This window comes from Rhizopus microsporus (genome assembly GCF_002708625.1).
Source record: "Rhizopus microsporus ATCC 52813 unplaced genomic scaffold scaffold_3, whole genome shotgun sequence".
Lineage (NCBI taxonomy): Eukaryota > Fungi > Mucoromycota > Mucoromycetes > Mucorales > Rhizopodaceae > Rhizopus > Rhizopus microsporus.
The window spans coordinates 1,454,646-1,468,335 of record NW_019671918.1 but is presented as its reverse complement, the minus strand read 5'-3'; the positions used below and the strand labels follow the sequence as shown (position 1 = coordinate 1,468,335).

The 13,690-nt window shown below is 35.9% G+C and overlaps 5 protein-coding genes across 5 annotated transcripts; 3 read left to right on the top strand and 2 right to left on the bottom strand.

Annotated features, from left to right (window-relative positions):
• Positions 1 to 78: 78 nt before the first annotated feature.
• On the top strand, positions 79 to 885 carry RHIMIDRAFT_235014 (uncharacterized protein; the record flags this gene model as incomplete). The annotated part of the gene is made up of 3 exons (XM_023608281.1): positions 79 to 88; positions 136 to 458; positions 832 to 885. The coding sequence occupies 3 exons, from the start codon at positions 79 to 81 to the stop codon at positions 883 to 885; spliced, it is 387 nt and encodes a 128-aa protein (XP_023469379.1).
• A 113-nt stretch (positions 886 to 998) lies between these two features.
• RHIMIDRAFT_248802 (uncharacterized protein) lies at positions 999 to 2,099 on the top strand (the record flags this gene model as incomplete). The annotated part of the gene is made up of 3 exons (XM_023610560.1): positions 999 to 1,276; positions 1,298 to 1,656; positions 1,804 to 2,099. 3 exons carry the CDS (start codon positions 999 to 1,001, stop codon positions 2,097 to 2,099), a joined length of 933 nt encoding a protein of 310 aa, XP_023469378.1.
• A 1,435-nt stretch (positions 2,100 to 3,534) lies between these two features.
• Positions 3,535 to 4,359, top strand: RHIMIDRAFT_290018 (uncharacterized protein; the record flags this gene model as incomplete). Its single annotated transcript, XM_023613701.1, has 4 exons — positions 3,535 to 3,639; positions 3,701 to 3,827; positions 3,890 to 4,006; positions 4,063 to 4,359. 4 exons carry the CDS (start codon positions 3,535 to 3,537, stop codon positions 4,221 to 4,223), a joined length of 510 nt encoding a protein of 169 aa, XP_023469377.1. The 3' UTR covers positions 4,224 to 4,359.
• A 1,360-nt stretch (positions 4,360 to 5,719) lies between these two features.
• Positions 5,720 to 7,863, bottom strand: RHIMIDRAFT_290016 (uncharacterized protein; the record flags this gene model as incomplete). The annotated part of the gene is made up of 4 exons (XM_023613700.1): positions 5,720 to 6,165; positions 6,261 to 6,364; positions 6,609 to 6,889; positions 6,925 to 7,863. 4 exons carry the CDS (start codon positions 7,861 to 7,863, stop codon positions 5,720 to 5,722), a joined length of 1,770 nt encoding a protein of 589 aa, XP_023469376.1.
• Positions 7,864 to 12,029: 4,166 nt separating this feature from the next.
• Positions 12,030 to 12,816, bottom strand: RHIMIDRAFT_235009 (uncharacterized protein; the record flags this gene model as incomplete). Its single annotated transcript, XM_023608279.1, has 2 exons — positions 12,030 to 12,574; positions 12,696 to 12,816. 2 exons carry the CDS (start codon positions 12,814 to 12,816, stop codon positions 12,030 to 12,032), a joined length of 666 nt encoding a protein of 221 aa, XP_023469375.1.
• Between the last annotated feature and the right edge of the window lie 874 nt (positions 12,817 to 13,690).

The window sequence follows — 13,690 nt, the reverse complement described above, 5'->3', positions numbered from 1 at the left end:
TTTATCTCAGAATAAAGATTAGTCTCAAAGAGTACTTCTTTTGTCTTTGTCTTGTGTCTTATAAACCATTACATAACAATGTCCTGTCGTTAGTGTTACATCAAGTCCTACTCGAAGATCCGTCACCATCTACAGGTAACCTCAGCAGCGAAATAAAGGCACATCAAGATAGAGTACACTTTTTGCAAACGGAATTGAAAAATGTCTTGAAAGAACGCAAAGACTATCTCTTGCAAAACAACGTCAATGGAGAGAAAAAGAAATGGATCAATAAGCGTGCTGAACCATCACAGCAGCAAGAGTCCGAGCATAACAACCAGTTGTACCAAAGGATAGAACAGATAAATGCGCGTAAAGCTGAATTCAATACAAGAATACGCAGAATGAAAGAGGTATTATCAACCGAAAGAGCAAATACCTATCTTAAGCGAAAACAACTTGTTTTGCCAAGTACAAAGGTAAGAGACAAAAACTAGTAAGATTAGAAGAGAATAGAAAAAGGACAATAAGTCAGTGAGGCTGAAATATATAATGTCTTTATTTACGATGAATAAAACAGTGGTATTTATACTTTTTAACATCTACAATCAATAATGATAATTGGATATCATGAGCGTACCTATAAGCGTCTAGCTACAATGGGAATAACTGGGAAGAACCTAACTAGTATTAACTATTGGTTCGATGTATGTTCGAGGTGCCTTGTGGATGAGGCGATACATGATCTGACAATGTCTTGTCGAATAAGGAGCCGTTGTCCTGGAAGTTAGAGCACAGACGTTTCATATGGATATTGTAACGGCGCCCTAAGAGTAAACTCACATATGATAGGCCATATATGGAAGAACTCCTAACCAAGTAACGATTACTACAAATATTTATTGATAATGTTGTGATGGCACAACACAACTGACTACTTTACCCAATAGGACTAGAGAGGAACAAAGAGTGCGTATTATTACACAAAATTTATTCAAGTGTATCGACAAAGTAAAAATATGAAGATAGACAATGGCTTATCAAAATTGGGTAAAATTACATTTTCGGGCACTGATAATGGTCTTGTCACTATGACGGAAACTGCTGACTTTGACATGAAAAGATTTAAATTCCACCTTGATCTATATAACAAACACGCTGCTTTAGAAAACCTGTCAGAAGAAGGTAAGGTGGATACTGATATAATGGATCGTGCTGTTACTAACATTAATATGCTCAATCATTACGTTTCAGGACAAGAAACAAGTGAATATACTATTCAAATACCCTCATACATGTAGTTACCGAAGCCATACAGGGTCCATGCATTTGAAGTTGACTACAAAAACGGTGCACAAAAATATAAAAAACAGCGTGAACGTGCTAAAAACCTTACTGATATAAGACGCCAAGTGATGGAAACCGAGGCCCTTTTAAGCAAAGTTGATACGACTAGTGCTAGAAACCTTGAGCATTTAAATGAACTGCATAATATGTATATTGAACATAAACATATTATACGAAATTTCTACTACTCGCCAAGTCGACTGAAGCAAAAAAGAGCTTACGAATTACAAAAGCGCAAATACACTGACAGACTTTGTTCAAATGAGCGCAGATATGCTACATCTTCTAGAAAGACAGAACTTACCATATTTGCTGGTGACCGTGGTTTAGGTATAGGTTCACAAATCAAAGGATATATGCGATGCGGTGGTCATTGAAAATCTTTGAGTCATAGTCTGTATACCTCTGTATGTATAACGAACGAACACAATACTTCCCAAACGTGCATCTATTGCTTTCAAAAACTGTCTCATCCAGTACAAGCAATTTACAAGAATGGTACAGGACGATTGCGAACAATTAATGGCGCGTTTATCTGTGACAACCCAAGTTTTGTCTCTGTTCAAGCAAAGAAGGCTGTAAAAGGAATAGATAACTTATCTGCAATGGAAATTGGACTTTCCGGTTTAGCTTCACTCCTTTTTGATGCAATATTTCCTCAAATTGATCCGCAAGCCAGTCAACCCAACACTGATAAATTTAAAACGAATGCCGCTTCTTTCTTTACTGCAAACGAAGATAGGCCTGCTGTCGATGACAGTAATATTTCTTGAAAGGTAAGCCTTCTTTGATAATTTATTAACCTGTACTGAGTGCTTAACAATAATAAATATTTAATACTTTGAATATTTGATATTTTGTAAGTGAAAAAAAGGAACTATTTCATGTCATTGACTGTTTTACTAAATGCATTTATTTGTGTCTCAACTTTGGGACCCGTAGTTCATTTACCTTATCAGTATGATTTATACTCGACCATTAAACTCAACCCCTCTGCTTGTAGTCTTTATCATTTTGCACTGTTGTTCAACACTCTCTATAATCTGACATAATGACATCAAAAGCTATATATAGAGCATGTGTTTATCATCTTTGCCTTGAAACCCCCAGAGAAATTGTGAATCCTTCTGAAAAAATCACCTACGAAAAGATCACGGCAAGTTTGAAGATAAGTTGCGGTTATTACCATTTTACGAAAATTGAAATATTTTTTTTCGTAGACATTGTTTGGAAAGTGAAGAATTACTGAGCAGCTGATTTGTAAATGGGCGATGAGTAAACAGTAACTTCCAATTGTATCTTTTTATTTTAGTAAATAAGAAGTGAAGAAATATATAAATTATTAATACAGTGTAGCAATATACACCACATTGTAGTGTATATTATTAGCGTGATGTCACTATGTCCACAGACTCTTTTATATACAATATAATTTGGACAAGTACTGTACAAATTACAGTAAGTTCTTTGGATACTATATAAGTCAATATCAATACTAAAATGAAACAGGAATTACAAACTGGAAAAAGAAAACTTAACAAAGAAAGGTCAACAGATAAAAATAATTAGAAACCAAAAGCTTTAATCATGACAACGTTTTCTGTTGCGTAGAATCGTTCACATTACCAAGTCTGATCTTCAGAAATTTATAGGTAGCAATCAAAGCTTCCAGTATTCGATCTAATATGTTTCGTATAGAACAATTATGATGCCTAATATATGTGTGTAGCGTGCAGTAACCACTATACAATATTGGAAAATCTTTGCGTCCAAATCGATACCTAGTCCATTCAATATTCGTAGTGCCTCTTTGAATATTCAATCCAACAAGAAAAGCGCGACTGTAAATATCAACATATCATTACAAGATCTTGAGATGATTTTATCTTTTTCTCAAGTCCCTGTAACATTAAACATGAAAATAGGTGAAAAAACCTCAGCTACTGAATATAAATCAATCTCTTCCATACGTGATGACTACGTTCACTGGTGTCTACGAAGATTATATCTTGGGTTACTAAGACATATGCTTGCGGTCAGCTTTTGGATGGGTCAATCCTTGTTGAAGGCAATGAAGCACTTCTAATTAATTACATTGAGCTGTATAATTGTAAACCATCATTAAATCCGCATTATGAGAGATTTGGATCACGTTATATGGTTGGTAGTTGCCCTTCCATGAACAATAAATACAACAACGTCAACACCATGTCAAAGGTTGAAGACAAATCAAAAAAACTCTTGATCGGTACCCTTGTTTTCAATGGACTCGTGACTTCAAGCATTCGATTATATCAGATTCATCCTACAGAAGTTGGAACTTCCACCTTTCTCTTCTCACCGACCAAAGAAACCAAAGTATACGTTTCATCAGGAAGCACCGAACAAGTCAACAGAACGATCAGTCAAAAGCTCGAAATTACCAATTCACATGATCTTGGTTCCCAGCTTAGACAAGTTAGATCACGACTTACTAGCCCAAGAACGTATGTCAGCTCCAGGTTTTCTTCACAATAGACTGAGCAGGCATGTTGTCGGCCATATATCATCTTCGCTTTACTAGATAAAGGCCAAGCAGATCCGACTCATGATTTCATAGTAGCGTCCAGCGCTCTAGTCAATGTTGTTGATTCCATGCGGTTTGAGAAAGATTTTTTAAAGAAAGGCGTATTATTAGAAAGTATTGCAGGCAGCAAAGAAATCAGATCAAAAAAGAACTTTTACAGCATATTTTAGATTTGTTTAGCGATGAATATACTTTGAACATAATAGGAAATTCAGAAGTCGAAGGACTGCTAGTTGAATTAGCAGAAATATATACCCAACAGCTAAAAGCGGCCAACGAAGGTATCAAAAATACTATGGTAGATTGCTTAAAGGGACTGGGAGCAGAGTAATCACAATAACTATGATTCGGGTCAACTGAAATTATCTATAATGAAAATCAAAATGTTACCTCCGCTCCAGTTTCCAATGTAGAAAGGTTCTCTGCAGAAAAACTTGAATTGGTGATTTGTGAACCCAGGATGAGCGTCGTTGTTGGTTTGTAATAAAATCTTTCAAAAGCCCGAGTATTTCTACTCCAATTGGCATGTTGTTCGACATTTTCAACTGAGTGGCCCTTCTTGAATGCTTTAGTACTAGCTGCTGAGCAGATTGAGTGCGAATCGTATTTTTCGATGCCAATACCAGCTTGCTTCATGGTATCTTTAACCCAATTTGCTATTGTTGCTTCCTTGGCGGAACACGTCTTATGAGTGTCTTCAATATAGGCTAAGAATAATTTGTGTTCCAACGGCAGGTTGATTCTCAAAGGCAACGTTCTTTTAAAGAATGTGTGTAGTGTAAATACAGGAACAGGACAAATGCTTGAACCTTGAACTATTCCAATAGTACATGGTTTCAATTGGGTTTCTTTGGGAAGCTGGAAATAGATTATGGCGCCTACTAAAGTACCTTGACTATCATATTCCAGCCGTGTATCTCTATATTGGATATTATCTATGTCTGATCTTGACCTAGCTATGATAGCAATGTATAGTAGGACAATGGTCTTTCGTTGAAGGCTTATGAGTGTGATGTTCTGGTTATTACCCAAGTTGGCCTTGATATACTGAATGACCACGACAACATCCCATGTTTTCAATTTATGACCTACTGGCACAGGTACCGGTTGGTTGCGTTGGGAGCTGAAAAATATTGAATTAACGGTTGGTAAGCAATAAGTGCTTGGTAAGGATAGGCATTCTTGAGAACTAATGCAATAGCTGCTCGAATAGTATTCAATGTTGGGTGCTAAAATGCTTGTTATCAGTTAAAAATGCCACAATATTGTTAATATTGTATTCCTCAGAGTTCAGGTTTTGCTTCTGGTACCAAGTTACTCAAATTTTCCATCTATTGTCATATGTTTTCCGCGTGCTTGACCTTTGAGTGTCTTCTAAGAATCTCATTATTTCCTCCGATACTCCTGTTGCTTCCTGTGCTCTCCGGATAACAGCCATGCGACTAAAATTACCTTTGGATTCAACTGGTAAAACATTGGTTTGCTCAACTTCTTCATCTCTAGTATCATTAGATGCCAAAATTGTGTTGGCTACCACGGGATTCCCAGTGCTATTTCCTTGATTCTCTTCATTTTTTATCATTTGCAGTATCGGTAAAATCAGCTTTCGCGAGGGGTAAGCATATAATCCCATCATTGGTCCATGTTGTAGGAATGCATTTGTTACTGCTGCTTGTGGGTCTGGTCTCAGACTCCAGTAAGTTGGTAGCTGTGCATTCTGCCTGGTAGCAAACATGTCGATGACCAAAGGTCCCCCATCTATTCACAATGGCCTGAAAAAATTTCCTTAGAATTGTGCTTTCGTAGAGTTTCTTGATACGGGATAATCTATCCACTTCCACATTGTTGATCCCCTTGATATGTTGGTAGATTATCTGGAGGTTGTAACTGCTGCGCGCATCTTGCATCTGCACTGCTATATTCTGTAAGTGTACGAATGCCGTGCTGCCCGCCTTGGTCGTATATTTGATGGATGCCTTGTTGTGCGTGAGAATCTTGATAGTGGAAATTCTGAATCTTTCTACGTGTAGCTTCAGTGCAGATAGGATACTTTGCAGTCCTCTTACGTTTATTGACATTTGTGCCTCTTCCTTCGCCCAGAACCTGTACATTTGCATGATCGGTGATTGTACTCCCCAATCCGTGCCGGGTAAGCCATTCTTCTTGGTCAAAAATGCCTTCCACCAGTGTAGTTCCTCCACCGCTTATTGATCCAGATGACATGGCCCTTCCCAATTGTATTCCTGTGTCGACAAACTTCTCGATAAACTTCTCTGAATATGACGTATGTGTAATAATGTCTCTCCTGCTGCTGGAATTATCGTTGTGATATTGCCTAATAGACCCATCATCCATGACATGTTCTTACTGTGGGTGTCATCACTTGCTTGATTCGTTGCATTAGTTTGTTGATCTTCAAGTTTGGGGCTCCGATTTTCATCTTCTTGGTGTTGAGCTCGAAAACTAAATACTCTTGAATATGGGATGGTGTCAGTAAACTCTTTCTTCGGTTGATAATGAAATCCAGTGATTCTAAGTGTGCAATTACCCTTTGAGCCGTTTGTTGTAGGTCTGAGGGTCTTGTGACGAAATAAAAATATCGTCTAAATAATAAACCGTTTTTATGCCTTGTCTTCTTAAAGGCTCGATGGCATATCAAAGTATTTTTGAAAAAATCCTTGCAGCGGCATTTAGTCTAAAGCTCAGCGCTTTATACTGGTAGACTGTACCAAGGTTTTCGGATACTAAAAATGATCTTGAATTTGGGTGGATTGGTACTACTGTATATGCATCTTGTAGATCAAGTTTCACCATGTAATCGTTTGGTTCGGCTAGGCCTCTCAAGGCTGGAACACCTTTAATTTTGAAGTGCTCAACCTGAATAGATTGGCTAATCCGGCGACAGTCCAGAATTGGCCTTCTCTTGGTGACTTCTTGAAGGATGAAAAACCTAGAGAAGTAACCTTTTGCTCTTAGATCTGTACACTTTTCTATTTTCTTGCATTTAGAAATTTGTCTATGGCAATATTTACTTCCTTTGTTCTTCTACGAGAATAGATCTTCTTGGCGGGTACCATGGTTCTGGAATTTTTGCAAACTAGATCTGGTATCCCTCCTGAATCAGTTTCAATGGCCATGAGTGTTTGATTATCTTCGTCCAATTGTTGTAGAATCTGGTCAGGCGGCCCTCGAAAGGATGTTGTCTGCTGGAATTGTGTATTTCTGTTGAACAAGTTGTGGTTGTAGCTGTTGTGGCAGTGGTAGTGGTTGCTGTAATTGGTGAATTGCTGCTGTTGATTGTTGTCGGTGAGAGTGTCTGTGCTGCTGGTTGAAGAGGTGAAACGGTTTCCACGACTGTTCCCTCTCTGGTGAAAATTCCCACCGAAAGGTCTTGCGTTGAGGCTGGTATAACCCCTGTTTGATACTCTGAGCCCTTCTCTTCCATAAGGATGTCCATGCTGCTGATTATTGTTGATGTTATTTTTAGAGCAAACGCTGTTGGAATTTGGCTTGTTAAAGATCTGCCATAGATTCTTGGTCAAAAGTGTTGTCTGCTCTATCCTATTCAGAGGGCTTTCCCTTGTGTTGCATACTGGGCGGTAATCTAAAGGCTTTCGTGACATAATCTCTAGCATCATTATCTTGGAGCTTAGCATGTCCAAAACCGAAGGATGCAGGCCTTGCAGCTTGATCAATGGTTCTCTCGAAAATTTCTTTGTCTTCGGAATTCTCAAATTGAATTTTTTCTTGTAAACAAAGGAGTTGTTCGTATATTTCTGTCGTTGCTCTTGCTTATGTTCTAGTGTTCTCTGAGTACTTATAGATAGAGGCGATAACTTGATGGGTGTCAGTCTTCCACTTCTTAATTTCAGGAATAAGTTCTTTGTTGATTTGATATTGCTTGTTCCAGTTGTCGTTCTTGTACTTGGCGACCTGTTTTTTAAACCTTGCACACCCTTCTTTGAGTTCATATGTTGTTGTGCTATTCAGATACTCTGATATCTCTAGTGGCAATCCGCAACCATGCCTTTCTTCGGTTTGCAGTCTTTTGAAGAGTGCAAGTACGTCTGTTCCAGTGAGAAATCATTATGGATTCATTGTTATTGATATAACCCATAATTTATTCTACGATGCATGGCTTTGAAAGATAAAAGAGGAAAAGGGGTTTAAAAGTTTATTATTATATTTATATGAAAAAAAAAGCGCGGCTCTGAGAGCATTTACTATATTGGAGGCCAGAGCAGAGGCAATTGAGATTGTTCTAGGGACAAATAACAATTTCATATATTGCAGAAGTAGTACTGTTCTCTTATCGAAGCAATATAAATATCCTTGTCTTTTGCTGTTTTTTGCAATAATCAATCTTTGTATCAATCACTTTTTCCTAATATTTTATTTACTGCAAAAAGCAAGTTGTATTCTTATTTGTTTTATTTTTTTTTAAAAAATAATATGCAAGAAAGATAAGATAATTACCTATAAACTCAAATATCATCAAGCTTATTCGCAAATTCTTGCTTAATTGAAGTGATTTTAACATTTATTTTGTTTTATAGCAAACCAATCTATAATATTAAAGCAAATAGCAACATTTATGAACTATGCTTAACTGCAGGGTCTAGTTCATTTCTTGTATTGCAATAAGCCTGACTTATTTATATTCGCAAAATATCAGTAGCAGTGGAGAAGCTTTGAAACTGCTTTTGAAGTAATTTTATTCATCATTCAATTTTGATGAATTTCGACTGTCATATTTAAGGGTGCTATAAGTATCTCATTTTATGATAACGGAAAATAATTCGAAAATATAAATAAACGATGTCTTTCTTAAAAAAAGATAAGGAAGTATTATTCATTGTATCTCGTCTATGTTTTTATTCAATAGTTTCTTCTGCTCATAAGAGCGTCAATCTTTTCTCTCTTTATTTCTTTATACTTCACTATAAGGATACCAAAATATAAACTATCTTTATAATGTATCTACCTTTACCGTCAATCTAAGAACCAAGTACTATTAGTATTTTGTGAAGCAAAGCACATGACGATCCTTATTTTTAATTAAGGTCTGCAACTACGCGCACTGGAAAAAGGAGCTTCCATAATAAACAAAAATTTATGGTACGAAATAAAAACTGATGATTTGATGGACTATTTTTCTTTTTATAAAAAATACAACTAAATAAAAATGCCAGCAATTTCAAAAAGTACTCTTCACAGTTCAAGCGTATAAAGGCTTGATTTCTTACCGTTCCATTTGAGAAAATAACTAGATTGTTGGTATTTCTTTATATTTTAAAAGAATAAAAAATAAACAGGATTTACTATAACGATCAATTATATTCATGAATCCCTGGCTAACAGAAAAAGCCTCACATGAATACAAATCCTTCCATAAATCAAAAATAACACTATGAACGACATATTTTTAACTATTTTTTAAATTCCAGATACGCTCCTGCATTGTATTTGGGGCATTAATAATTAATTGCTCAAAACCTTACAGAGGTTTTAATAAGGATCTTTCTCTTTTCTTTATCTTTCATTTATAACTGTTTGTATTCATTCTTATTCAACGAGGTTACGTTTTTCAGAGCAAAACAATCCTTTTATTGTGTTCCGTACTAAACCAATGCTTCAGTAGCATGAAAAACAGCTATTATATTATAATATTTTTCCATCAAATTAAATCATATGACCATCATAGTCAAAAGCAGACCACCTCCAACAGGGTTCAATTTGCATAGGTCACGGTAGATATATGCTATATCAAACAGACAGCTTTTTCCAATTAAAAAAGTTTTGCTTGTTTTTATTTTTCTTCTGTTATACGTATCCAACGAAGTTTTCACATCTTTTTAGTTTCAGAAAAATACATTGCTTAATATTTATTCTTTCCGACACCAAATTAAACTTTAAATTTCAAAGTTTGCTTGTTTTCTTCACATTTATTTAAATCTAATTACAAATTTCGGAAAGTGTTGTTCAATAGGAGTTCTCATTTGCATTATACAGTGGGTATTTTCACTGATATTTCTTGATAGAATTCTATTTATGCGCAAATACAAGCATTTTTCTCTAATAAAGCATCGAAATCATAATTGATGTCAGTGTTCCAGCTACTTTGTCAAGAATATCGCTTTCCAATTTCTTTTTTATTTTACTATTTGTATAAAGATATATATTGTATATATCAAATGAATAACCTTTTTTTCACCTAAGCGAGGAAAAGAATAACTAGATATTCTCATTTTGCTGCTTAGTCATATTAGATTGACTGTTAGTTAATATCACATGAGTGACATACAACCGATATTCAATAAACATATAGTTTGCAAATAGAACATGTGTCTTCTCGAAATCACTAACTACTTTCGTATTAGTATATCTGTGCCCTTTCATTTTATAGTTCAGCGTAGTGGGCGTGTCAAACTTTAGGGTCTTTAAAAAAAATTAGAAATAAATTCTATGTATAGTTTCCTAGAATATTAAAAATGCTTTGATTAACTGTCTATATTATGACACACAAGTCCTTATATTAACTGCTATGTTGTCTTCCATCCCATCAATCAAGATTTAATTAGAGCACCTTTGCAGAAAGAGTTCTGATAGTTACTAAAAGCCTTTGACTCGAGGTCCAATGCGAGCTATTTGCTGTTATTTTCATATTTAAAAAACTTCGCAAATGGCTATATAGCAAATTGTTTTCCTTGACATTGGTCGCAGGTCATTCATTTATTTCCATGCACAAATAGTCCCAAATGTCTCTATATTCAACTGTTTGGAGCATCTAAATGAGCACAAATATTGTATTTAGAATGTTATTCTTGTTTCATTCAGCAACTTTTATATAAAGAGATGAATATTTGTATTCAAAGGAGAGATTCTATTTAATTTGCATATTACTGAAAACGTATATGTAATTTTATATTGGATGAATTCACTTTATTCGTACTGATTACAGCCGTTTATCTCAATGTAGATTATGAGTAAAAATTATGCTCCGACATCGGCTTCTAAGAAGAGACGTAGTATCATCTCTAAAGGTCGTTTACTTAGTCGGCTTGGAATAAAACCATCTAGCAAATTAACCACTGTGCTAATCTTCATTGTATCAGTTTAGTACAAGAGACACAGGACACCATTTCACGGTGCTATGAGCATAAACTCTTGAGCGTTGTTAAATACATCATTTTCTTTCTTACACTTACAGTGTGATCTTTGAAAGAGGAAATAGATTCATACTTGTCATGGTTCATTTATTCCCTTGCTTCAATATCTTCAGAGCTGTTCTGGGTAAACAAGTCCTTACAAAAGGTAAGGAGCTTATTGAAAACTTTTGTAGTTTTGGTTAACTAAAAATTGCTAATGGTGGCAACGGAAAAGAGCTTGAAGATGCAATGGCTATCGAAGTGGACTATAGTCTTTGTGTTAGCGAAGAGCTATCAAGGTATTTCAGTCAATATGCTATCATTTTGAGATATTCCAGCTTTATACTTCCAACATTAATACACATAACACTATAGAGAATTACTTTTGTATCAAATTAATCCTATTTGTTGAAGCGATAATTTCTAAATTCATCGAACAGGGATTCAAGTGTGTCATTGATTAGCCATTCCTGTTCTTTTTAATTGGCATTGAAAGAAACAAAAAGCCGACAGTATTTATTCACAAAGCAAGAGCGTAATAATTCGTGTTTTATTATATATTTACAGTTATGTTATCAAAATTACTGCTAAATCAGGTAAAAGGGTTTCAAAACGAACTTCTTTGCCTAAACTTGGCACTTATATTTATAATTCTCACAGTGAAAACAAGTGACTATTATCTTGGTTCATCTAGGCGGTTGGCCTTTTTTTGTCATCAGGGTTTTTATGACACTAGCTACTATGATCTACTCAACTATCGACTTATCTCTTTTCTACATTATTATATCATCATTCATAACTTTGCAGCATTTTACGAAGATTATCAAGTGGTAAATCATATCTTTGTTGATATGGCCAAAAAATGTATTCTTTATTACTCATACCAACAGAATGGCCACAAAGCAAAACAATTTCATCAGCATTGACTACTTTTATCTTGGAGGTAGCAGAAGAGGTCTTGTATAGTCAAATACAGTTTTTATTTATCTTCACATCAGATGCTTTGACGAGGCTGGTAATCGTGAGCTTCCATCCGGAGGCTTGTATTTCAAGTATGATACAGCTTCGCTAAAGTAAGTCAACTCTTTAACTGAGGCCCTTGGCCCATTTTGTTTGTTTATATCGACCCTGATACAAAGCTTAATAAAGAAGCTTGTTATATTGTCTTCTTTATGGTTCATCGAACACCCAAATACAGCCTGGTCTGGACTCCACAGCCTACGTCCAAACTTGACAATACTTTTTAGATCAAAGTCAACGTGAGTACTGAGGTCCTGGTTTTCGAAGTATTTCTTCATGAGTGTAGAGCAGTCAAAGCCCAAGATATCAGCGCTGTTTCCCAATTCTACGCGGCTATTAGGTCCCCAAATCGTATATTTGTTCTTTTCATCGTCATCTAGCAAGGCCACACCAGCCTCTTCTTTACCGCCAGCCGCAGCCATACGTTTTGCCCAATGCAACGAAGCAAGCTCAAGCAAAACATTTCTGCAGTCGGTAGTAGGATCTTTTCTTGATTTCGTCTTTGACTTATACTCTTGGCTTGTTCTCTCAGTAGAAAAACGACATAAGAAGGCATCGGTTCCAAGTACAGATCAGATCAAGGGCGTGTAGTAGAAGATGCTGATTGATGCTAAGAACCTATGGCTATAGCTTACCTGCACCGACAAGTTCTTTTAGCCAGAAACTCCATTCCAAGGCCGCTGCATACAGCTCTGCTACATCGTTTTTCTTGATTTCTCTTTGGCAAACATGGTTGGCTATTCTGAATACACACATGATCTTCTGCTGAATTCTTTTTCAAGGTAGCAGGCTGCAACTGTCTTGACAAACCGTATCTCAAAAAATTAATCCAGTTTACTGCTTGCTGACAGTGAATGAATAAGTGGTGACCATGTTTGCTATTTGTGGCTCAATATTGCTACTAAATAAGTATATCAAATCCATAGGAAAGAAAAATGCACTATGAAAATGCTTGAGATCAGCAAATGGTGTTGGAAGCTGTTGACCTATGTCTTTGTCTGCTGCCTTAAACGAGTTTTTACTTCGAAAGGTGAGACTGCTGGATGGGAAAAAAAGCACTTCTGTTTTCCATTCTTGCTAGTTTGATGATGCAATATCTGCGTTCGCATAGGTGGAAATGGTCTGATTGGTCAGCAAGCTTAATACAGACAGGGATGCCAACAGATGCAAACAAAGGATGTACATTGACGATCATGCTTGAACCCGACAACTTGAAACCTTTCGGCTTGATGAATGGAAAAAACCTGTTGGAGACTTTGGGCCGAGAGCAGCGCATACATGCACACCTTGCTCACTTTCAGTATTCGGTATGATCAAGAAGTTAACATTTGAAAATAAGGAATATCCAAGAGCTTTACTATTGAGAGATTCACACAATATTTCTTAAATTTAAAGAGCATATAGATATTAATAAAAATGCATGTAGCTTATTTTTAGCAAAACGATGGCTTCAAATTGGAAAATAAAACAAATTGACAGAGGGCGTTTATTACAGAGACTGTTTATACAACAACAAAGTAGAACAAGGCAAGCTGATATATAAGCAGGTATATAAGCAGCCAAAAGAATCAAGAGAGTCAAGAGAGTCAAGAGAGTCAAAGAAGTCAAAGAAGTCAAAGAAGTCAAAGAA